Source organism: Hesperophylax consimilis, chromosome 22 (genome assembly GCF_061612785.1).
Source record: "Hesperophylax consimilis isolate HC1 chromosome 22, BYU_Hcon_1.0, whole genome shotgun sequence".
Lineage (NCBI taxonomy): Eukaryota > Metazoa > Arthropoda > Insecta > Trichoptera > Limnephilidae > Hesperophylax > Hesperophylax consimilis.
This window is the reverse complement of record NC_142857.1, coordinates 2415070-2442150: the sequence shown is the minus strand read 5'-3', so window position 1 is coordinate 2442150 and position 27081 is coordinate 2415070. Positions and strand designations below refer to the sequence as shown.

Below are 27081 nucleotides of genomic sequence, written 5' to 3'. Positions count from 1 at the left end.
AATTTTCCATACAAAATGCTTGAGCGTCGTGGTTTTCACAGTTCTAATGACGTCACACCACACCCCGCCTCTTACCGCTCGGATTCCGCTCGTTTTGGCGGGCTTAATAAAATTTAAACTTTGAGAATTAATTTAATTATGAAAACAAACTTTAAAAAAAAAAAAAAAATACCAGTATTTAAGTTTGAATGCGAACATTGATAAAAAAAAATAAAAAAAATGGACTCAACTTCCTTATTAAACGTGAATAGTGTTTCAGATAACCGATGTAAATTCATATTAGTTTCCTTATTTGGTTTCCATTCCTTGGGTTTTGTCCCAAATAACCGGCTGTCCCGATAAACCGGTGTACCAATTAAGTGCAATTGACTGTATTTCATAGTGAAAACTAACGATGGGTTATTATTCAGGAATCGACTGTAGATCAGTGATGAAAAAGTCCTGCCCGATTTGTATGAAGAGAATGGGAAAAACAGGTCCCATTCTTTGTGCTTTTTTGAAGATTTTTGGCCAAAAATATGTTTTTTTTTTTTTTTTTTTTATTGTTGATACATTTTTTTTACAATATTTCATATTTCAATTTAGTAATGTTGGCCTCACTGGGTTGTTTACCCGTGCTGAGGCCCCCATTTTATAATTTAAGAATTTATAATTTAAGAGTTTGCTAATATACTTGCAGTGTCAGAGTTCATTGGTCCTGATTTATTATTTCAAAACATGCACATTAAATGAAGAACGACCAAATTTCCAGCCTAGCGAACAAAGAATGACTTTAGAAGGTGCAAGCAGCTGAAGGTTAAGTCTTGGTTTCATAACAATTTATTTGGAGCCAATGAACAAATAAAAATCCCAAGAAGTTTAATTCATACGGCCAGTGAAATTTATTATCTGTTCAAGAAAGAATTTCGACCGTTGAAATTTTTTGGGTAAAGTTGTTGAATTCTGCCTCATTCAAAGGCTCTTTAAAAAACCAACACTTGATTTCGACTTAAATATCTAGTGGAGATAACTATTTAAGTTAGGGAAGATGTAAACATGCACAAAATAGGTTTTTAGGTTGTTAGTTTGGGTTGTTTTAATAATGTATGGGTGTTTCCTAACCTTCAAAATTAAGTTTTATTGAGGCAAAATGGAATGGAATGATCTTTTACCATCTCCCCCGACATTATTGTAGTAATTAAGTTGAAACCAATTGCTATTTTATTTTTTTTTGCATATTAAGCGCGAGGCAGAATTAGACAAGTTCATCAATTTTTTTAATGATTTCACCAGAAGTAAGGAAAAATTGTACTTACTTCGAGCGCATGGACACATTCACAATGCACTTCTGTCGGTATATCTCTTCAATGCTTGGTGCTAGTCATCTCCGAGGATAGTGTGCTGAGAGTATTTCTAGGAAGATAAGGATTGAATCTCGGTCTAGAAGAGACTCATTCATGGGAATTTATTATTCCCTTAGATTGAACTTTGTAGTGTAAAGGTTACCTTTCGATGCCAGATGTTGTGTGGTTAGTTTTTTTTTAAGATTTCTGTGAAGTACAAACATTTTTTGAGAAATTAAAGAAATTGTAGTTTTAAAAAAAATAATACTTCACAGCTTCCTGTAGGGGAGATATACGAACATTTATTTGTTTAAATTCATTTTATTTCTTACTAGCTGAAGTATCCGGCGTTGCCCGGGCTTTATTCTGCTTTAAAGGATGGGAAAAGGAGATGGGGGGGGGTTTTTCGAAATCTCATATAGGCGGTAACCTTCCTCTTTTGAACGTCAAGTTTTGTTGTGTTGATAAATAGTTGTTGTTTCAATACCGCTCAACAGATGTCGTTAGAGTGTGTATTTTTAAGTTATAGATATGTAGTTTTAAAATACCTCCATAGGTGGCAGTAGTAACGCCACATGACAGAGACAACATGTCGGCTATACCAGAATGGTTACGAGTACAGCCGATCTCCAGGCCAGCAGCTCAGTACGAGTTCCTTCCCGCAACAGAATAACTTAGCCTTCTACAGAACGGACATAGGCCTAGTTAAATATTTCATTTAACAAATATTTAAACAATAACAATGATCTTCTTAGGCTGGTTATTAAATATAGTGGTTAGCAAAATTTCATCAATCTCGGAATAAAACTGTTGATTTGTATAAAAAAACAAAGGAACGCCGCCAACAGACAGTCTTCTTTAAAAAGAATAAATATAAGTAGATAGATAGAATTGTAAAAACAATAAGAAATAAGGTCAAAGGTATTTTTAATCTTCAAATCATAAATACACTTTATTCTTCTTACTTGAATAGTCTATCTTATGTACACAGAAATAACATCAATAACCTATTTATCCAGCGGAGGCCAAAATAAGGTGAGTTCATCGTGAGCTGACTCCGGCAGCCAGGATTTGTACGCCTCCAAAAGATCTGAAACAGAAAAAAAAATGCTACAATACATGACTTTGATATTTTTATGTACAGGCAAAAGGTTGTAGCTGATAGTCATTTCTCAGACTCCATTTTTGTGTTTGTTGAATGAGCTATCAGGATCAGTCTTTCCTCCTTAATTTCATCTGGCCAATTCAAGAAAAAAAATTAACAGTTCACTTCCTTCAGCCCCTTTCTCAACTCTCCTCACAATGTTGGGAGGAGGATTTTAGTTTTCGGATATGTTTATATACCTTTTGTTTGGATTTTATTGAGAAGCGGAAATACACACAAATTCTCCGACCTTCTGACAGCATCTTTAAGAAATATAACGGTCAATATGCCAGAGGCCTGAAGGTTTAAATTATATTGTATTAGGTTACTTACACGAGGGATTTTTTTGCCACTCCTCACACAAGCCCTTCTTGCTGCTGATCTGATTGGTGACCAGACTCCTGTGCATCAGCTCCGTCCGCGGCTGCAGCTTGGCCCAGCTCTTGACCATGGTGAGCGGCGGCGAGATGAGGCTCTTGGCGTACTTCTTCAGCTTGGGGACCACCAGACCCTCGAGAAGGAAGACGGCGAACCAGCGGTGGATGTCGGGGATGCGCGGGAAGGCGATCTCGCACGTGGGTAGGGTCCAGGCGCTGCGAGAGAAGGTGGCGTTCACGTGGCAGAGGATTTTGTCTTTTTGGACGTCGTACCGGGGTGAAGGGTCTAGCAGTGGCTCACCTATTGGAAAAAAATTGTATTAAAAGTATGCGCCACACACGGCTGACTTTTGTCATGCAATAGTTTCAATATCCATTCCAGTAACTAAAATGTCATCCTAATGTTATGTGGCTATATGCGTGCATGTAGCCACATAATTTGTACAAGAAACCTGTAAATAAATAATGCTAAAAATATAATTATTCATTATGACGTAAAAATTTTGACATTTCTACGATAACAGGGTGGCCACAGACCTGGAAAACCGGGAAAACCGGGAATTATCAGGGAATTTTACCGAACCGGGAATTATCAGGGAAATGTCAGGGAATTTTAAAATATTCTTAAAATATCAGGGAATTCCAACAATAAAACGAAATTCGTTATTTACGATTTGTGAAGTCAGAAAGTTGTGTTTTATTACTTTTACTTGCGGCCTGTGTAACAAAAGATATGCCTACAAAGACAAACTAAATAAGTAGGTATTTTTTTATTATTATTTTCGTAAATAGCCCTTGCAACACAATCATGTCGTAAACCACCCGCCTTGATTTTTACCCTATACTATGTAGGTGCGAAATCTGTAAAGAAAAAGCTAGCAAAGTTACAACAAAGTGTCAAAAGGGTCGGACACCCAGTACGGTCGTAATAAAATTTAAAGATCATCATTATCAACATTTTTACAAAGTATCAATACAGTAGAACCTTGTTAATTCGAAATCCACGGGACATCAAAAATCAAATTTCGAATTAAGGAATTCCCACATAATTCGAATTTTTATGAAAAAAAAAAAATACGCCGAAAATCGATTTTCTCGGCCGCCTCTTCAAATCCGGGTGGTATTTTAGTTGTAAATTCGTATTAATACCAATTATTTCTTTATTTTCGCGGCCGATTACCGTAGCGGCGGGCACTTTAAATTCAGATATTCGCAATAAATTCGTAAAAATGCTATATATTTACGCGCAAATCGAGATTTCGCCGCCGATTTCGGTCGCGGCCTACCCTTTAAATTGAGATATTCGTAAAAATACGATATATTTCCGCGTAAATCGAGATTTCGCGGTAATTTTCCGTCGCAGCCGGCACATTATTTCAAATATCTGAATTTAAATTCGTAAAAATACGATATATTTCCGCGTTAAACGAGAATTCGCGGCCGTATTCCGTCGCGGCCAGCTCTTAAAATTCAGATTCGAAAAAAATTCGCAAAAATACGATATATTTCCGTGTAAATCGAGAATGCGCGGCCGATTTCCGTCGCGGCCGACCCTTTAAAAAATATGAAATATTTCCGCGTAAATCGAATTTTATCGGCAGTTTTTCGTCGTGGCCGGCCTTTTAAGTTCAGATATTTGAAGTAAATTCGTAAAAATATATAATTTTTCGGCCGATTTCCGTCACGCCGTATTTTTTAACTCGGATATTCGAAGTAAAGTTGGTAAAAATACGATATATTTCCGCGTAAATTGAAATTTCGCGTCCGATTTCCGTCGCGGCGGGCCCTTAAAATTTCAGATATTCGAAATAAATTCGTAAAAATACGATATATTTACGCGTAAATCGAGATTTCGCGGCCGATTCCGTCGCAGCGGGCCATTTAAATTCAAATATTCGAAATAAATTCGTAAATATACGATACATTTACGCGTAAATCGAAATTTCGCGGCCGAGTTTCGTCGCGGCCGACCCTTTAAATACTATATTTGGTGTAAACTCGTAAAACTACGACATATATCCGCGTAAAACGTATTTTCTCCGCCCTTCAAACTCGGATATTCGAAATAAATTTGAAAAAATACAACATTCCAGTGTAAATCGATTCAGATTTACACAATAATAATACTAATTAGGATGATGTATAACCACGTAAAAATACATTTTTCGGCGTTTTACCGCCACGGCTGACTTTTAGATTCAGATTTACGAAATATTATGATTTATTTTCGCAAAAATCAAATTTTTTCGAATTTGACGAACAAATTTTCGTGCGCGGAGAAAAATAAATTTCGAATTACGAATTAACGAATTTCGAATTAAAAAAAAATTTGTATGAAAAATTTTTTTGGCGAAAATTTCGAATTACGCGTTTTTTCGAATTATCGGGGTTCTACTGTACTTACTTTAGTTTATTTGTCTATTTTTGTCTGGTCTTTTCATTTGTACACAAATTGTCTTCAGGCGAAATATCATAAATTTGTAATAAGTGTATTTTGTTTTGAATAGATCATTGTGGTGCAAAGAAATAATAAATGCTTTAGATGACGGAATTCCTTTTATTTATATATCTGTTCTAATTTTCTGGCGTAGATGAAAATCGTGTTTCAAAAATAAAATTTTGAACGATATGTCCTTTATACCAAATAAAACATATCAGGGAAAAATATAGAAACTGCCCTGGAAAACCTGGAATTATCAGGGAATTTTGAAATCCGTTTTTTGTGGCCACCCTGGATAATCTTACGAAGCTAATTTTCATCACTTTTCTTGGGTGAAATATTATAAAAATTACATCAAAATAATGTAGATAAAACTATCTTTCTGATGATACCTCAAATCTATTATTTCCACAATCAATTTATATCAAAAATAATGAAAGAAGTAAGAGGTTACCTTATAAAAATTCACGATGTTTCTGCATTGTTGCGAATTTGGCCGACAACAATGGCCGCCGGCTTCCGTGTACAGACGTGTTTCAAAGAACAGGGTGACAAAAAAATCATGACTCGGGGAATAAAAATAAAATTTGCTAATATTTTTTTATTAATATTTATTTATTTTTAAATACGTTTTTTTTAAATTCAGATACTATGTGATTCAAAATAAATAAGAAAAAAATTACATCATATTTATTTCAGTTTTAGAACAGGTACATGAAACACGTTTTTTTAATCTTTGGTCAAGAGACTGCGAAAAAAATCATTTTTCACATACATAAATTTATTATTATAATATTCAAATTTTTAGACACTGTTTCTGTCCTCCTCAAAAGTGGAACATACAATGAATGGAAACGAAAATTCAAACAATGCAAAGATGCACAATGCACTTGTTTCAGTAAACATTTTTATTCAAATAATGCACAAATACACCCATTCAATAAATAATTAAAACCATAAATAACAACAACCAGTACCAAATTACAATCACAGACAACAAAATCCAAGTAACAAATGATAACACACATTCAACAAATAACCAAAACCATAAATAACAACACATAAGTAACAAATAACAACCGCAACCAACATTCAAAGAACAATAACATTATAACTATAACAATGTCTGTTTGTACTGCATCATACTGACTGTTGTGTTCTTCTTTATGTGTAACATATATATGGTGTTCTATACATATACATTCCACATATATACATATATGTGAAATGTATATGTATAGCATCAATAAAAACTGCTTGTGGATGTATTATTTTAATCAAAAATGCTATTTCTAATTGTCAAGTCTCTGACAGCCCTGAACTGTGTACTTATAATCCCATGTTTCACATTACTGTAAAAGCCTTTTATGGCGTTTAATAAATAAATAAATAAATAACAAACAACAACATTCAAAAAAACAACACTAATGCAACAAATAGCGACACAATTCCTGAACTGTAATTATGGGACTGCCACTATTAGGTATGATGAATTGCCTCTTCATGGCAATTTTTTAAATTTTGTATAAAAAAAAGAATCTATGTAAATGGAAAAAAACGATTGGAAAAAAAAAATTATAAATGTTCTAAAGTGTGGTATTGGTTAAAACACCCCCCAATGCAAAGGAAAACATCGCACGCTAAGCAAATCATAGAAACATCCTTTCGTATTTTACGATGTGAACATAGTAAGCACCTTCTGCGAATGCGTCGATTCTTACTGTCCATCTTTGGGGTTTCATCTGCAAAATGTTTAAGTGTATGATTTAATCTAAGAGTGGCTCCGACGATGGAAGCGCTCGGTTTGGGTTTAATCGAAGAGGGATAGTGTCGCTCTATAAGCTCAGATGCCAATTTCATCCTGAATGCGCGGTGCAATATTGGCTTCCCTGGGTCTTCTTGGTGAAGCTGCCTAAATATCACCATGCTATTCAGGATGCTGACATTGAGCAGGCGACGAAATACCTTAACGTACAATTTGAAACCCCGCATTCTCTCCATGCGGTAATTGGATAACAGCGAATCTTTGGTATCCACTCCCCCCATGAAGCGATTGTACTGGACCACAGGTAGAGGCATTTGGTATTTCTCTAACCCTCTTTTACCCTCGACCGTGTCGCTGTTGTGGTAGGTAGACACCATGGTGACAATTTTAATGTCATTCCAAGCAACGACTGACATGTCACCACAGTGTCTACCAATGATGGTAAGCCGTGGCACACTCTTCTTCATATTCTGAATAACTTCAGGTACCATCTTTCGGCGGATTAAGATTGAGGGTACCGATAAGATCGGTATTCCTTTGTTTCAGGTACCTAGTCAATGGCATGCTATTATAAAAATTGTCCATGTAGAGGTAGTACCCTTTGTCAAAGAGCCCCTCCATGAGTTTGAGTACAACTTTTGAAGTTTTACCCGAAAACCCAAGATGGTTCTCTTCGACTTCTGTATTCTTCCCCGCATATATTATAAAGTGGTACAAGTACCCTGTTGACGATTCGCACAGCTCATAGGTTTTAATGCCGAACCGAGCCGCCTTAGTGCGGATGCACTGCTTGAAACCTAGGCGACCCTTCCAGAGTAACAGGGACTCGTCTATGCTAATATCTTCGTGGGGAGTATACAGACTGGAAAACTTTTCATTCATTATATCCAATAGTGATTTAACTTTTGCAAGCTTGTTTTGGTAACCGACTTTAGAAATTGTGTTATTGTCAACAAAGTGTAGGAACCGAATTATCAGAAGAAACCTATTACGCGACATTAGAGTCCTAAATTTAGGCATCTCTAAAATGTCTGTTGTCCAGTATTCTGATAACCGAGCTCTGTAACAAATGGATATGTATATCAGCAACGCGAAGAATACGTACAGTTCAGCGACTGTAACATCTTGCCAGTCCTTCCGCCTGGAATAAGTTGTTTAATTCAAGAGTCCATCCTCAGTGTTCGCCTCGTCCAGTGCGCTTCATGCATGCCTATTGGTCTCCTCCACGATATAGGACATTGTTTCCAAGTCCCATATTTTGGAGAAGACGTCATATGGAGATGTAGCGACTGTCGGAGGGAACACGTCGGGTGACGGGCCAGGCTGAAGGACGGCAAAATGCTCACGCTGACCCGTGAAGGTGGAGAAATCCTCGGACCAGGTGAAGGTCTGCTGGATTCTCCTCCTCCCCCTCCTCCAAAGGCTCCAACTCATCCTCAGGAACATCCATATCCACCATTGACGGAAGTTCTACATCACCGGCGAGGGATTCATCCTCGCTATCAGTGAATCCGTAGAACTCCGCAACGACGTGGTCGGTTTCCTATAGACAGAAAGAAAAGAAAAAATATATATATATATAGCTATGTAAAGCGTCCTTGAGGCAATACATGACAAAAATGGCGCTGTAAAAGTTAGCCAAGTGTTATTATAATTACCTGAGTATTTGGAGCCCGATGCGTAGAGGATGTTGATGGTCTTGGGTCAGCCTTCCTTCGCGGATTCTGAAACTATAAACATTAATTGTTACACGAATGTCTTTCAATTTTGGAAAGGATGAAGCGTACAACCACTATAGAACTACTACTAATACACAACATACCGTCGCAATGACTGAACCTCTTTCTTCGGTGGTTTCTTCTTCCGTTGGAGGTCTTGGAATCTCCATTCTATAACAATAGAAACAATCATGTATATCATTATATAATATAATCATCAATACGCCTGTATTTATAAATATTTTATACCTAAACAAAAAAAAAGTTTGTTAGTACTTTTTTGCACACCCTATATAACTGATCTAATTTTGTGATATTTATTACTATTTTTATAAATAAAAAATAATATTTCTAATATATATTATTAGAAATAAATATTTCTAATAAATAATATTTAATAAATAATACTTTGTATGTTCCCTGCCATCTTCCATACAAAATTTAAATTTGTAGAAAACGTTTAAAACGGCGCGCGCAGTCAACATGCAGTTTAAGCATGCGCGAATGTTATTTTAATATGGCGTCTCACACATACGTATAAACAGTACACATGTATTTGTGCAGGTTTCCGATGTGTCGTATTTATTTAATTAAAAAATATTAACTAAATATTGACGAAACTAGGGCTTTTATACACAATCTCAATAGTTTTCTTTACATAATGATGTACAATCCTTATTAGATTAGGCAATATTTACGTAAATATCGATAGAGAAACGTAAAAATATTTCTTGGCAGATTTTTAGCGGTCGGAGACATCGGAATATCATTTTTTTTTAAATATGGACAAATCGAAGGCTGTGGTATATGATCTCAATTGATTTATCTGCAAAATGAGATACGAAACATAGCAAATCATACAATATATGATGCAACATAACTGGAAATAAAACTAATTTTTTTTTCACGCAAAGATCGCGTATACTTTGACGTAATATTTAGTCGGTTATTTTTGAGTTTTCGTATTTTACATTTACCGAAACACATGCCGTGAACAATAAACTATGTGAAATAAAACAATATTTTTTTTTTGTTTAAAACCACGAATTTTTATTAATTTTAAGACCGACCGGTTTCGCTTCACTCGAGCATCGTCAGGGTACAAAATTAAACTAATCAAGCCAGTACACTAGCCCTTTGATTGCCGATATATTCATGAATAACTTGGAGAGTAAAATACTAGCCGGTAACTCACCACTTATAAAAAACGTCTTTCTGTGGAAAAGATATGTCGATGACATATTTTGTATATGGACAGGCACGGAACGTCAACTAAATTCCTTCCTCAACCTTATAAATTCTTATCATAAACATATTAAAATTAACATTAGAGATAGGCATTAATTCATCCTTAAACTTCCTAGACCTATCCTTATCTCTCATAAATAATAAAATCGATTTTAACATCTTTCGGAAACCTACCTACACCGATATTGTCATACATAATACATCCAATCATCCTTTTTCACACAAACACTCAGCATTTCACTCAATGGTCCATCGCTTGGTCACGATTCCATTAACTAATATTAATTTCTCTAACAAATTATCAATAATTAAAAAAATTGTGTCTAATAATGGATACGATCCAGATTTTATTGATAGAATTTTAAGTAAAAAGCTAAAACAATTAGCAGTAAAAAACTTGTTATTCGCGAGTCCACATAATATTAATAATAATAATCTTCCTTTCCAATGGCGCCGTATTCTATTCATTAATAATTTTTCTTCCTGCGGTATAGTTAACCTTCCTTCTGAAGTCAAACCGGCGTTTTATACCAACAACAATTTAGGTAAATTTTTAGTCAATTCTAAAGATAAAGATGACACACTTAGTCATGCAGGAATTTATAAATTAAATTGTAATAATTGTCCAGCGTTTTATATCGGGAAGACAACGCCCAATGTCAACATTAGGATTAAAGAACATCTTAGATGCCTAAATAGCAATGGCTTTTCAGAGTTTGCCAATCATCTTATTGAAAAAGATCATACCTTCAATAAAAGCACCGGTGCTAAGATTCTCCATAAAAAAGACCATAGTAACAAATTGAATAATTTAGAAGCACTGGAAATAAAGAAAGCCATTAAAACCAAAAGTTTAATTCTGAATAATCAATTAGATTTGTCAAAAAGCTCAATACTGGGAATATTCCCTGTAAACTGTAAAATTCCCAGTATCCCTTAAATCACCTTACAATTATTAATGCCTATTCTCTATTATTATAATATTTATATACACTAATCGTTTTCTTTTAATATATTGTTGTTTCATTTTGGTTTTACTTTCTCTCTCCCTCTGTATGTATATATAAAGACACATTTTGTATTATTGATTAGTTTAATTTTGTACCCTGACGATGCTCGAGTGAAGCGAAACTGGTCTGTTTTAATTAATAAAAATTCGTGGTTATAAACAAAAAAAATATATTGTTTTATTTCATTAAAATGTTAAACCACAAAGTGATTGCTTTCTACGAAAAAATAAACTATGTATAAAAACAACATTACTTACGTTTTTTTGATGAATTTCTTCGTTTTGGTAGTTTTAATCGCACAGACGCTTTGACACTTTGACGGTTGTAAAACGCGGCAAATATATCTTCACGGCATTCCACAGAAAAATTCTTTGTAAATAATCTGAGAAGCTAGAAGTCTTTCCGGTATTTGCTGCGTAAAGAACGAGAAAAGCCCAAGCGATTGTGACCTTGTTCTTCATACAAATTCTTTATACATAAGGGTCAAAATCGCACATAATTTTTTTTATTCGTAGATAATGTGCCGCACTCACATAAGCGGCCGCGGCGCACCTCGGGTTAAATGTCTTTTGTTTAAATTTTTGACGGATTTCATGGTTTTTCAAGTTTACTGACGGTGTTCATTCGAAAGGTAAATTGTGAATTAAAAAAAAAAGAATTGAAAATTTTAAAATTTGTCTTCTCTCTAATTTGTCAAAATTTAGTTGTTTCTGAAAGGCAATGATATCCTGAGGCAAATATTTGATGAATACTTTCAGCTTCACAAATCCTACAATTATAATATCCAATGATTTTTATGGGTAAAAATTAAAAACTTTAAGTACTGTAGCAAAGGTTCACATGAGGACCTCCAGAAAGAATGCAATGCATATTCAGATGATCTCTTTTGTAACCGATCCGCTTTTCTCATTAACAACACATGTGACAACAGAAACATACATGTGCTGTATATGAGAAAGAGGGACAGGTTATAATGCAGCTATCAGCAGTAGTCCTACCGTATCTTATTCACAAACAAAGCGAGAAAAACGTTGCAAACTCACCGAAATTACACAATTTGGGTACAAAGATAGGCAGCCACTCCGGCTCTATGGCCGTGATGCCTCGCATGATCATCTTGGCGCTCTCCCCCTCCCCGCCCGGGCCTGCCTCGTACAGCTCCTGGAACACCACCCACTCCGGCAGTTCCTTGCGCAGCACCGACCCCGAGTGCATGAAAACGGGCTCTTCCATATCGGCGCAGTGGTAGGCGTGCTTCAGTTTGATTTTGTCTTCCTCTGGAGAATGGATAAGAATTTTTTTTATTTGAATATAGGTACGAGAAAATTAAAGTTTTTTATTGTTATTTTACACCTCACAAGAACGCCCCTGTCTGCACAGTGTTAAAATAAGAGAACTATATCGCCATCAGATTGAGCAGTATTGTTAATAAATATTGCCAATTTACAGAAAATAGAGTCGTAGAAACGACTCGTGAGAATGGTTCATTTCTTAGAAAGTGAAATTAACATCAGCTGTTAATGGTTCTTCTGTTCATGGCCGTTGAGTTTTGTATACGCACACTAGTACACAGGGGATCAATGCTGCTAGCTCCATTGAAATACTGTAGAGCAGATTCAGCATACCTACGTTGAGTCTGTGCATTATAATTAATTATATTTATTTTCAACAAGACTGCCTGCCATAGTACTACATTGTGTAAAGAAAAAAATAACACAGAATATCAAGAATTTTACAAACTGATGAGAAATGGAAATCAATTTATTACGCCAATCTTTAAAACAACTCAAATGCAAAACCATTATATTTACCAAGCCATAAAAAACTACAATAATCTCCCTTCCGAATTGCGCTGTATTACGAACCAACAAGAACAAATAAATAAAATCAAACTTTTTTTCCAAAAAAACTTATATTAAAAAAAATATGTATATATATATAATATTTATATTTTACACATAACATTGAATCTAAGTAAGAATCGTGGCTCCCTTATCAGGCACAAGAGCTCCTCTTTTCTGATAAGGTATACATGACCAACTATGTACCTAAATATGATATATTGCAAAATATGTATGATTTAATGTAACTATGATCTATATTAAAATAATAAAAAAAAAAAAAAAAAAATTTAGAAATTAAATAAATTGAAACTATTTTTTTTACTACTGGCAACATCTAGTAACACAGCTAAAGAACAAATTAAAGTAAATTCAAATGTGGGGACATGCTTGAATCCGAGTTTTGACAGTTTGATATTATTCTAGTTTTTATTTTGATTAATCTCCTCTATGAAGGTGCAACTAATTTCTGAACACCGGGAATACATGATGTGAATAATATGCACTTTGAACCATCTTTGTGTTACCGTTTAGAGCAAATTAAATGATCGCAACTCCATTATTTGTCAGACTACTAATTAAATCCAAAAAAAACTAACTTTGCTTCACATCTTTCAGGTCCACTTTCCTGGCCACGCAGTCTCCCAGGCCGGCCAGCATGAGCTGCCTCAGGGGGCGGGCCAGCACTCCGGGGGGCTTGGAGGGGGCGGAAGGAGTGGATCCCCTGGTGCCCGCTAGCTGGGCCCCCAGCAGACGGATCTCCCGCAGGGCTCGGTGCCGCACACCCTGGTGGAGGCACCACGCCTCCATGTCTTGGCCGGAGAGGGCGGCGTATTCTGAAAGAGAATGAATAAATTTATAAAATAATTGTTAATGATCATTTCTACAAGCAATACGAAATGTATGAACAATGTACGAAAAGCGTTCGCACCCAGGCATTGAGGATTGAAAACTCTGCAAGTCAAGTCTTCAAAAATGGTCAGGTTATTTGTAACCCAACGATGTGCGTATTCAGTTTTATAAATATTTATTTTTACCTGCAGCTCCCACAATACTCAGCAATGCGCCTGGGTCTCCCAGTAACAATTCCTCCCCAGTGGCTGTCCACTTCTTCTTCCTTCCTGTCAACACCTGAAAACATTACACAATACATATCTCTAGTAAATAGACCAGACATCAATGACGTTACAATGTATCTAGTAAATGGACCAGACATCAATGACGTTACAATGTATCTATTAAATAGACCAGACATAAATGACGTTACAATGTATCTAGTAAATAGACCAGACATCAATGACGTTACAATGTATCTAGTAAATAGACCAGACATTAATGACGTTTCAATGTATCTAGTAAATAGACCAGACATCAATGACGTTACAATGTATCTAGTAAATAGACCAGACATCAATGACGTTACAATGTATCTAGACTTGCTATTGTCTCACAAAATTAAGATAATATGTGGCAATTAATAAACACTTTAAACAATGCTCATGTATGACAAAGATAAACATTAAAAAAAAAATGTGTATGAACGTAATAAACTATAGGACCGGGCGGAGTTTTCCTTTTCAAAACATACATCTCATGGCTGACTAGAGTAAGGGGACTGGGTGCCTGACGGATTTTGATGTGTTAAGTGATTAAGCCAGTAATTAAGTTTGCAAATGGCGGCAATTCTTATTGATACTCATTGTTACTGCTGGTTTATGTGTTGTTTTTACCGCAAGCATAAAAATAAATAGAGTGATAAGTATTTGAGCACTGACTTCGTAATTTGGACGGGAAACAACTAATGAAAATGAAGATAATGTTGGTAGTTCTTATTCGAAGTATGATAGTTAAATATGACCGAAGGAGAATGGGTCACATTAGCTCAGTTGGTAGAGAAGCGCCTGGCAAGGCGAGGGCCCCGGGTTCAAGTCCTAGATGTGACCATATCTTTTTCGGATTTTTCTGTTTCAAATTGTCAATTAACACACTTAGGCCGGGAAAGGTAGTTCTACCCGTTTGGTCGATTGATTCTCAACAGCGGGAAGGGTAGTTCTACCTTTTGCGCCGGCCTCATTTCAATGGCAGAAAAGACGGAATTATTCAATGTTTTTATATGAATATTATATACCAATCTGTTTGTACTATTTGTACATAATTACGAACTGTAATGCAAGTCTTCTTTTTATATTTATCTTCGTGCCTTTCGTTTACATCGGTATTGCAACAAAAGGATAATATATTATTTGTTATTGTAATAATTCAATTCCTGAAATGAGGGTTTTATGACCGTGAAACCCAATTCAACACGACCTATCTCCGTTCCGCCTCACTCAACTCCTATGTGCAAGCGAGCGAGAGATGTCGGGCATATTTAAAGAAAGCAGGTATGGGCAAATACCGATAGGCGGACCGTAATAAACATATTACAAGGTTAATTGAGTTGCATTTCAAATAATATTCGTTTTGTATGCTGAGTTGCTGAGTATGCTCAGAGACTGCGTAGCGCCAGCGCAAAAAATACCCAGCAGAAATGTGTTAATTATCGCTAATATTGTCTTTTATAATGAAACGTTATTCCTCAGCTTTTACTAGAGTTTGCCGAGTAATTAAAACAGTCATCACACCTGAGGGCATTTTGGCACTTTACTTATAGGTGGCATGACCTTACGCGACATTTACAGAATAATACAGCACACATAACTGGAGCATTCGGTACCTTAAAACAGACAAACTGCCTAGCTAGGAACTAATATCAACCTGACAAGACATAATAGCACTAAAATAAGTTTTCTGTGTGATGCAGATTCACCAATTTCCCGGTTTTCCCCGAGTTACCGTAGAACATGTATAAAATGTATTTCTGAAATGTAATTAAAACAAATTGTCTCTATTGTTATATTATACTGTTAAGATATATGTATCACTTAATAGGTTCTCACCTCTTGAACACTCAACGCGGCAACAATGCAGATGGTGTACTCAAACAAGTTGTGCTGGTGACTGAGGGCCAACATTTTACCATATCGGGGCAATACTGGATATGCGGCAATTGCTTTTCCTAATGGAGTCACTTTAAGAATCTAGAAAAACAAAGAATAATTTATAATATGTAGCATTTAAGTATATATCGCGGAAACAGTAACCAGATAAAACAGAACAGTGACAATACAGAATAGGTTAAGTTAGTTTAGTTGAGGTTAGGTTGTGTGCTTATTCTTCCTCGTCCTCAATTTGGCTTTGTCACTACATATTCTGTTTTTTGATGGAACCCAGGAAACATTGTAATTTGTAAATCAAATATAACGTGCAGAATAATAATTTTTTTTTTTTTTTAATTTAATGGCTTTTCACCCCAAAGGAGTGTTCTAGCCAGTGTCAAGTAATGTTCAATGTGAATTTGTAAGTATTGTCTTATATTGTTTTTGTCTTTGTTTAGTTTTTTTTTTTTTTTCCATATAAGTGAAATATTTACAGATTTAGAAGTAAGAACTAGAACACTACATTACATAATAATATAATACAAAAAATACCTTAGGCATTAACTTTACAAGATGTCCATTTTTGGGGAAGCAAAATAATGAATTAATAACTTGCAAATTTGTATCCAATCACGAACGCGATCAGATACACATTTACAAGTTGAAACAATTGATAATTAATGAATAAACTAGTATAATTTATTGTACTTAAAAATAAACAAAGCAAACTACACAAATATATGAAATTAAACATACCAGCAAGAGGAAAAATGAGTATGTACAAATTGATACCGTTAATATTGAGGAAACTAGAAATTACTTTATATACACGTTTATCCACAGAAGATAACAGGGATGCAATGTTGTAAGGGGGTAATACACCAATACTGATCAAGTCAGGGATGAACTTTTTGCACGAATTATTTATAGGGCAACTGATTGAGGTCCTCTTCGTCGAGACGACATTCGCACATGGCAGAATTCTTGACATGTATTTTTGTTAGATGAACATTGTGGCAGCAATGCCCTATCCGCATGCGACAAATGGATGATGTTGAGAATTTGTTCAGAGAGAGTCCGGAAAACCACGGTTTTGAAGGAATCGTGGGCTGTATCATGAAAAAAACATTGCCTTTCGTTTTACTAGACTCATCCCAGTGATTCTGCCATGTGGAAATCATGTTTTCCTTCAATTTTATGAAAATGTCATCGAGGTTTAAAAATTTATATAAAAAGTGTCCGGAAACAATGGCATCTTTCGCCAACGAATCGGCCTTTTCATTTCCAGGGATACCGCAGTGACTGGGTATCCAAGCCAAAACGATTTCTTTTCCCGAGTCAGTTAATTTATGAATTAGAGTGCAAATTCCAATACAGAAATCGTCTTCCGGGTGATGAAAAGGTGAGGAGTTTAATTTTTGAAGTGCACTTAGAGAATCGGAGAGAATTAAGAAATTTCCAACGTGGTTATCGTCAATGTATTTTAGGGATTCAAAAATGGCTATACATTCAGCAGTGAAAACTGAAGCCTCTTTTGGAAGTTTAATTATTTTATTGACATGGGCCCATATCTGATGGGCAATGGAACGCCGCTCCCACATGGTCTGAAAAGGAAGATTTGGAACCATCAGTGTAAATAATTTTCCAGCCAGAATATTTTGAATTTAAAATTTGGATAAGCTTACTCGGAGCTTCGTGGTTGTTAATTATGCCAAGAGAAAGAAGAATATTTGGTTTATGTAAATGAATACGAAAGGAGTTTGAATATAAAGGAAGTCTATTAGATGGATTTAAAAGGGGTTTATACGCACTATATGTACAGAGGCTTTTAACGAGAAGAGGGATTGATTTGTTCCTCCAATATGGAAGACATTTAACTTGAGCAGAGAGTGCAGTTATTTTGTGCATCAATGGGTGATTAGTGAGTCTTAAGCATTTAAATAAAAACTTGTCAGCCAAGAACTGTCTTCTAAAATGAAGAGGAGCATCCACAGCCTCCACTTGTAAAGCATTAATTGGGGAGGAACGCATTGCTCTGATAATCAATCTTAAACTTTGAGATTGGATACGGTCCAACCTAGCGAGATTTTTTTTAGAAGTGGGTTCAATGAGAAACGACGCATAATCCAAATGACTCCTAACATATGCATTATAAAATAGTTTTTGGGTGGATGGGTGACTTCCCCACCAGACCCCTGAAACGGCACGTAAAGTGTTGAGGCCGGCCTGACATTTGTTAATTATCAAATTAACATACGGGTTCCATGATAACTTAAGAGTCTAAAATGACCCCCAAGAAATCTTATCTGAACCTGGATAGGGAGAATCGAATTATTTATTTGGACTGTTATATGTGGAGTAACACGTTTCCTGGAAAAAACGATAACATTGCTTTTGGACGGAGAAATTTCTAAGCCGTGATTCGTTAACCAGATGTCAAGGTGCATATCGTCGCATTAATTCGTAGAATGCGTAACTCCCAAATGTAAAATTTTACAGAAGGCACAAAAAACCTCGTAGTGAAAAAAATGAAAGACTCTTATTCTTTTTATTTATGTTTCGAACATATAATATATTTGGAAATTTATTTTCAATCATTAAACTTTTGTAAGTTAAGGCTTTCTATTTCAAATCGGAGTTAGGAAGTTTACGTAAAAACCGAGAATGGAGATACGCATTTTACAAAAGATACATACTTTTCTGCGAACAGTTTTATGAACAACCTAGCGGAAAATTTGGGAGATAAGAATTTTACATTTACAAAATAAAACACAACAATGTATGTGTATGTCGAGGCAGTCTATTTAGATGCATTTTAATGATTTTAATGATGCGGAAGGTTATCGTTAAAGGAGTGGTAATCCTTTTCTAATGTCTGTTTTAAGTCTTGTAAATGCTGGTACTTTTCCTTCCTTAAGGGATTAAATCTGACTCTCAAGTGAAATCTTCAAACTCTGGAGATCATTACAGATTCGGCGACGGTTTTGTGCTGGGTGAGATCTACACTGACCGGGAGTAGTCGTGTCAGAGATGATCGTTAAGTGACGCTTGGAGTTGATGAAGGAGATTGTAGAAGAATTTGATCTGACATTGTCGATCACCCTTGTTGTCCTGTAGAAATAAAACTGATGTACTTACTAGGGTTTGCAAGACCCGGGCAAAGAGTAGCCATGACAGGAAACGTTGTGAAAGAGACTCCTCAGAGTGTGAAGGTAGGTGGGAGAGACTTGAAAGTGGAACTGGTGAGCAAACATGTGCTTTAAGCGTAGAAACTCTTCATGCTCAGCATCACTTTGGAGTAAAGTGAACGCTTCATCTTGCCCGGCTGGTCGATCCCGAGGCGAGAAGAAAGGACGTCGATAGATGCGTGCGTTCCTGCGTACAATGCAGGACAATTGACCCTCCACCATCATCCCATGAAGCGGGTAATCTTAATGTTGTGACAACCTGGAGTCGCTTGGCAGTTGATGTTACTCATTTCGGTAGGAAATGTTTACTCACATTTATCGATTGCGGTCCAAGTAGATTTGCCGTGTGGCGGGAAATCAAGTCAGATAATGCAGCTTCGATTATCAGACATTTGGAAGAAGTGTTTCGGGAAAGAGGCCCGCCCAAAGTAGTTCTCATGGACAATGGTACTGCATTTTGTTCCTACAGTGTTACAGATAAGTGTAAGAGATGGAATGTTCGTCAAAGATTTTGCGCGGCATACCGACCAGCTGGAAACGGTATAGTTGAACGACATCATCAAACAATAAAGAGAACTGCAGCCAGAAGTGGAGGCGATCCCCTGCAGGCAGTGTTTCGGTACAATCTTTGGCTGCAAAAAGTCAGGATGATCGAGGTATTGCGCTGTCTAGTATAGTTCACACTTCACACTCGTGGAGACACCCTTCTGCGCAAGTGAATATAGAAGAGGAAGTATTGACTGAGCTCTAAGTGGGCGATCTTCTTGCGGTTAAACCAGTAGATGGAAGATGCACATCGTGCATGGAAGGGTGACAGGACTTACTTCAGTCAACAACATCGAAGTAGATGGCATACCAAGACATGTGCTTGACCCGCGGAAGATGCCTGACAGAGAACGGACTGTGTCTGAGGAGAGACGAGATGGAATTGCCGCACGTTCCACCGTAAATATTTTGGGTTTATTTGAAGAGGACAGTGAAGAACCGGATCCGGATATGCATCAGGAGGAGATCCACTTGCAAAGAGATGGTGACCTTGAAGAAGAGATAATCACAGAACAAGGACCTATTAGGTATTTACGAAACCGCAGAGGCACATAAAACAAGAGAGCTACGGCAGAGCGTCACACGGTGCAGAAGACGTCAGTTTAGACTACAGATACAAAACACTATTCGTGACCTCACAATTAAAATTAAGGTTATAAAATGTTCAAAATTGATTAATCAACTTATCTCAGTTAATTTCACGGTAAAACTATTACACCGTAAATAAATTTCCTCAGTCAAAAACACAACAAGCGTGCACGGCTCACCGGCCAATATTGAATTAAGGAGTTACGAAGTATTCGCGAGTAAAAATGGCACCATAATTTTACGCAGTTTTCTAATTTGTGTTTATCTAAAATGTTATTTTTTTTTTAAATTTTCGAGTTTTACTAGTCGATGCGGGTCTAATTTTAACACCAGATGGCATTAAAAACGTATTTTCGAAAAATTTGGAGTTACGCAGTCTACGAATTAATGCGACGATATGTTAATTACTTCCTCCAGAAAAGTGATAATTTGTCCTGAAATATAAATAAAAAGATCATCCGCATACTGAAGTAGTTTACAAGATGGATGCATACTCCGGTGCAGGTCAAAGGTATATATATTAAAAAGGATAGGACTAAGGACGGAGCCCTGAAGCAGACCCTTGTTTACTATTCTGTAACGATTTGAAACTACTCGCCCCGGTGTCAAGCGCTTGGAAGAACTAATTAACTCAAGAAGCGTGCAATTGTGAACACAGCCACGGCCGGGTACTTAATCATAGACATCTGAGATTGCAAGCCAGTTCTAGGGAATTCGGACATCAGTCAGGACGCGCGTCACGGAACGGATTCCAGAGAGATTTGCGCCATCAAAAACGTGAGCGATTGTCATCATGCTAATTAGATTTCACAAAATGGTTTACTTTAATTTTATAAATTTGTTCTTCACAAGATAATTGGGAAGAGCTGGCGCCCTATATAATCAAGCAAGATTAATATTTGAGATGTGAAACTTATCCTTTTAATTTTTACTACCCGCAGAATAACATATTAGTATTGTATATTCGCATCACTAGTCAGATTTTGTTTAACGATCTGAACATGCCCTGATCTTAATAATGAACGTAGAGTCTCTTGCTATTTAACTTGATAACAATGTAATTTAATAGATGATTAAGTATTTTGATAATTAAACTCAATAAATTTTGTTCTGAGCACTGACGCAATTCTTTAATTTCTGATTCCCTTATTTAAGATTGTGCAACACATGAGTTATATGTTTATACACTTTTCAGAAATTACACACTAATAATCTCGGTACATTTGGCCTCCCAACGTGGTTTAAACCTAGTGATGTGTTATTTTGTGGGTAGGATGTAAATTTGGGCTCAATGTTTTTTACTGTAGTTAAAAGTCTCAAGTGTTAGTCTTGCTAATTTGTGAATTTATGATGACAGTCGCTCGCGGTTTTGATGCACTGTGGATCTGTTTCGTGATGATATTCCATTAAATAATCATTTTACAAATTTTATATATTTGAGTGTCCCCTCTAGAACTCTAGCGCTCTGCGTTTTTCACTGTTTATTGACTTACAGTACGCTGTAGTCAATTTTTTTTTTTTTGGTACGAGGCAAGATTATTGTCGTCGTGTATATTTGGTACATGTGCTAATTATTTATTTCATACCTACATAGCATAGTTTCTTCACGTCATGTCGGAACCGCAAATTGTTACGAGGAGTCAGGCCAAGTTTCAGGATTCTGTGACAATGCTGAATAAAAATGAAGCTTCGCCGGAGGGACAGGCGGAAACGCAATCCTCTTCCTGCAAGCCATTCCCCGTGCACAAATGGAATCTGGTTTTTGACGGATCCACATGCGTACGCAATTTCATAGAACGTGTAGAAGAACTAGCAGATTCTCGTGGTGTAAGTACCAATAATCTATTTTCTAGCGCGATTGAATTTTTCACAGGCGATGCTTTGAACTGGTTCAGGGTGAACCGTTTTACTTTTAATTCATGGTCAGAGATTGTTGCGGGTTTGAAGGAGGAGTTCGAACTCTTGGACCATGAGAAACGTCTTGTAGCTCAGTTAAGAACTACATGTCAAAAACCCAAAGAAAACCTGGGTTCATTTATAACTACAGTCTTACTATTGAATAATCGCCTCTCTAAGAAATTGCCGGAAGAGGAAATATTAGAAATTCTAATGTGTAACATGTTGCCAAGATACATACATAAACTTTCTCTTACAGAGGTGACTAATATTACTGCTCTAAAGAAATTTGGAAAAATGATAGAATTGGCAGATAGTCGCACGGATACTAGAAACCATCCTGCAAATTCAAATTCTTACAATTCCAAAGCCAATAATTCTGCCAACAATACTCCATCTAATATTAATAACAGGGAGGCTTCTCGCAATAATAACAATTATAATCATAATGTCAAAAGAAATCAAAGGTATTTTTATAACAATAATCAAAGCGCTCAAAACGGGAATTTCAGAGAACCAGTGAGATGTTTCCGCTGTGGTCAACCTGGTGTAAAGGCTCCTGACTGCAGATGCAAGAACCGAAAAAACTAGCAGCCCGGGTTACCTGTGCAGTGGGCGAGGAGACATCTTCATCTACTGTGCCGTGTGACCCGGAGTGGTCTAATTGGCTTGCTGTCGTGGAGAAATTCTACCAGGACCTTAGAACGTCAAAGGCGGAGAGAGCGGGTAATGATGGCCGTCCTCACATATCATTTCAGGTTCTAAATACTAAATTTTCTGGTTTGCTAGATTCAGGTTCTCACCTTTCTATTTTGGGAAATAACTTTCACACACATTTGGTGAGATTAGGATTTAGTTTGGCGATTTTAAAAAGAAAATTTTCTCTAACTTCTGCGACAGGTCACTCAGTACAATGTACACAACAGATAACAGTTCCGGTGCTGTATAAAAACATTGTCAAATATTTTACTTTTGTAGTTATGCCTGAGATCACTTCAAATGTAATTCTAGGTATAGACTTTTGGAAACATTTTAATATTTGTCCGGAAATTTGCAAATATATATCACCACGGGAATCAAAATCTGAGCCGAAATCAGTCACAGAGATAAAAGGATTAGAAAACAGCTTAAATTTATCGAATAGACAGAAGCATGAGCTTAAATGCGTTATAGACGAATTTAAAGATATCTCGGGAGACAGGTTAGGTAAAACCGATTTGGAATATCACGTCATTGACACAGGTGATGCTCAACCGGTAAAACAAAGATATTACCCAGTTTCACCACACTTGCTACCGGCGGTACATAAAGAATTAGATAGAATGTTAGAGTTAGGAGTCGTGGAACCAAGTCATAGTGCGTGGAACAGTCCGATCTTACTTGTTCCCAAGAAGGATGGGTCATTTAGGTTATGTTTGGACAGTAGAACTTTAAACTCGCTGTCGAAAAAAGACAGTTTTCCTATTCCTTATGTTTCAAGCATACTAGATTCCTTAGGCGGTGCTAAATACCTGTCTACTATTGACTTGACAGCAGCTTTCTGGCAAATTCCTTTGGAGGAAAACTCTAAAGAGAAGACGGCTTTTACTGTTCCGAAACGAGGATTATTCCATTTTGCTAGAATGCCATTCGGTCTTCATGGGGCGAGCTCTAGAATGATGCGCTTAATGGATAAAATATTTGGACCTGAATTTGAGGGCAAAGTATTTTATTACTTAGATGATATAATAATTATAAGCACTTCATTTGAGGAACACATGTCTCTTTTGAGGAAAGTTCGACAAAAACTTTCTGATGCGGGTCTAACTATCAATATGGACAAATCTGTTTTTTGTAGAGACTCGTTAAAGTTTCTGGGTTATGTCGTCGATAGTCAAGGTTTAAGAACCGATCCAGATAAAGTTAAAGCCATAGTGGATTTTCCTATACCGAACTCGCAAAAAAGCTTAAGACGTTTTATAGGCATATTATCTTGGTATAAAAGGTTTATTTGTAACTTTTCCATAATAGCAGCTTCGTTACATAATTTAACAAGAAAGGAATTTACGGGAAACAAATTTAAATGGAACAGTCAGGCAGATATAGCTTTTAAAAAACTTAAAGATATTTTAGTGAGCGCACCTGTTTTAGCTTGTCCTAACTTTGAAAAACCTTTCATCATATCATGCGACGCATCCAACACCGGGATAGGGGCGGTCCTGACGCAGGTAGACGATTCGGATAGAGAACACCCTATATCATTTATTAGTAGGTCTCTGAGTGCTCAAGAGAGAAATCATTCAACTACAGAGAAAGAGCTAAATGCAATGATTTTTGCTCTGGAAAAATTTAGGGCTTACATAGAAGGTTCTGTCATACCGGTTAAAATAATAACAGATCATTACAGTCTAAAATGGTTAGTGAATATTAAATCTCCTACAGGCAGATTAGCAAGATGGGCTGTCAGGTTACAGCAATTCAATTTTATTATAGAACACCGTAAAGGAAAAGATAATATAGTACCTGACGCATTATCACGTGATCCCGTAGAATTAGCTGTAGTAGGACAAACTTCACCAACCAAAGAATCGTGGTACGATAAAATGTGTAGAAATGTTCTAGCTTTTCCAAATAAATTTCATGCTTGGAAAGTTGATAATGGAGTATTGTACAAACACATACAGAGTATGGAAGCGCTACACAGAGTGTATGACTGGAAAGAAGTGGTACCTAAAGAGTCTAGGAAAGATATAATAACACAATATCATGTACCTCCTTCGTGTGCTCATTTTGGTATTATGAAGACTTTGAATAGAATTAGTCAGAAATATTACTGGCCGAAGATGGCGGCCGACGTAAAATCATTCATTAGCAAATGTCACACTTGCTTGGGTCATAAGAGTACGAATCAGTTACCACCAGGTCTAATGGGTGATCCCAAATTGGTTCAACGTCCTTGGCAAATGATTGCCACAGATTTATTAGGTCCTTTCCCCAGCTCCTACAAAAAAGACTATACATATTTGTTAGTAATCTCTGACTTCTTTACAAAATACTCTAAACTTTTCCCATTAAGAAAAGCTACTGGAAAGAATATTGTTGAGATCATGGAAAATGAGATATTTTACAAGTTTGGGGTGCCTGATACAATAATTCTGGATAATGGTCCCCAATATATTTCAAAAGACATGAAAGCGTTAGTTAGCAAGTTTCATATAAGACACCTCTTTTACAACTGTAGATACCATCCGCAAAATAATCCGGTTGAAAGGATTAACAGAGTGTTAGTGTCTGCTATTAGCTCGTACGTCGGTGGTGATCATCGGAGATGGGCAGATTGTCTACATGAAATTGAACTCGCTATTAACACGGCAGTACATGAGGTCACCGGATATACTCCCTTTTTCTTGAACTTTGGTAGGGAAATTATTATTTCAGGAAACGACTACAAATCTTCAGACTTCAACCCCGAAGATATCAGATTTGCCGCACGGGATTCTTGGGCTTCGGATTTGGACGAATTGAACGATATTTTTTCACAGGTTCGTACGTCTCTAAGGCAGTCGTATGAAAAGAACAAAACTCAGTATAATCTACGTCGTAGGGACATACAATATGAAATTGGTGACATCGTTTGGCGCCGATCGTTCGTTCTTTCAGACGCTAGTAAGTATTTTTCAGCGAAATTAGCTCCCAAGTTTATTCGCAGCAAAGTCATTAAGAAATTGTCTCCAGTTGCTTACATTTTAGCTGATTTAAATGGAAAACCTGTGGGAACCTTTCACATTAAGGATATAATCAAACATGAAATCTCAGATTAACGTCGTGTAGGTCAGGAGGGTATTTTAATTATTTTATATACTTTTGTTTCCATTATGCGCAATAGTGGAAGCGATTAAAAGATTCCATTTAACGTGAGAGCATGACTAAAACTTATGTTCTCACATTGAATGCAATTTTATATTTGTTTATGATGTTATTTTGTTTGTCCGTGTCCAAATATTACTAATATATGTATTTTGCTATTTTTATACTTGTTCAGTGTGCAAGGGTGACCTACCCTTACCCTTACGCATTGAATGTGTGCATATGAATGTACATAATACTAAATTTTGTAAATTTATATATTCAAGTCATCAAATATTAAGTTTGGATGTGTATGAGTACATTGTACATCCGTTTGGGATTTTGATGATTTTCATATGTACTTTTATAATATTCATTTTGAAATGGTTATGTAATTAACTGTTTTCAAGATGCGCTTGCTAGTCCGGAATGGTGGGCGTATCTTCAAGATAGTTTATAGTAGAATACAGTTGGGTATTATGTTTCGTTGTCTTGTTCTGTTTCTTTGTCTTGTTCTGTATCATTATGCTATTATTAATAAGTTTTTTATGCCCTTTGGGGATGTTACATACTATAAGCTGGAGAAATAGTGCATTTTCAATTGCATGTGGTACAATACCGTGCCTATATTTATCAAATTATTAATGTTAATTTGGGTTATCCCATTCATTAATCTATAGTATCAAATGAGTATGTATATTCCTTGCAGGATCTGCTGGATATTGGTTACAATTTTCTTATAATAGATTAAATGATTTATAGTTAGTACTATTTATTATGTTGCTTTGAGTTAGAAGGCAAACCGAAGAGTTCATTAAGAATCTTTGGCATTGGGTTACTATTTTCATCACATGATAGCAATCAGATGCTTAGAATATCTATTTAGTAACTTTAGGAAGTTATGAAACCCTGCCAACGGTTTTCTATGTAATTTCTTTTGGTAGTGCTTATTTTATCCATTTGGGTTTTTTTTTTTTCTTTTTGGATTCACATTTTATGTTGTTTTTTATCTTTACAAATTAGAATAAAAATAAATATAAATTAATTAAATAGAGAGATTTGAAATCCTCAACACAAAAAAATGCATGTGGCATATGCCAACGTCGGTTTACTTTTAATTTTATTTTAAAGATAATAAAGCTTCCTACTTCGGGTTGCGGGGGTCATTCTTGAGCTCGGAATGACCTCAACAAGT

At 36.2% G+C, this 27081-nt stretch overlaps 1 protein-coding gene and 1 long non-coding RNA gene across 2 annotated transcripts in view; both read right to left on the bottom strand.

Annotated features, from left to right (window-relative positions):
* Window positions 1-2232: 2232 nt before the first annotated feature.
* The window catches only part of kz (putative ATP-dependent RNA helicase kurz), a 73647-nt gene continuing 48798 nt past the window's right edge, over window positions 2233-27081 (bottom strand). The window contains exons 13-18 of the mRNA XM_089645269.1: window positions 15805-15945; window positions 13903-13996; window positions 13465-13701; window positions 12068-12301; window positions 2800-3144; window positions 2233-2412 (exon numbers count right to left, since the gene is read on the bottom strand). Of these exons, the coding sequence (XP_089501395.1) occupies window positions 2330-2412; window positions 2800-3144; window positions 12068-12301; window positions 13465-13701; window positions 13903-13996; window positions 15805-15945 (1134 nt within the window). The 3' untranslated portion in view covers window positions 2233-2329. The remainder of the gene's footprint in view (window positions 2413-2799; window positions 3145-12067; window positions 12302-13464; window positions 13702-13902; window positions 13997-15804; window positions 15946-27081) is intronic.
* LOC149412622 (uncharacterized) lies at window positions 8679-11323 on the bottom strand. The gene is made up of 3 exons (XR_016304276.1): window positions 11282-11323; window positions 8871-8937; window positions 8679-8778 (listed from the first exon to the last, which is right to left on the bottom strand). It is a non-coding gene; the product is annotated as an uncharacterized LOC149412622 (long non-coding RNA).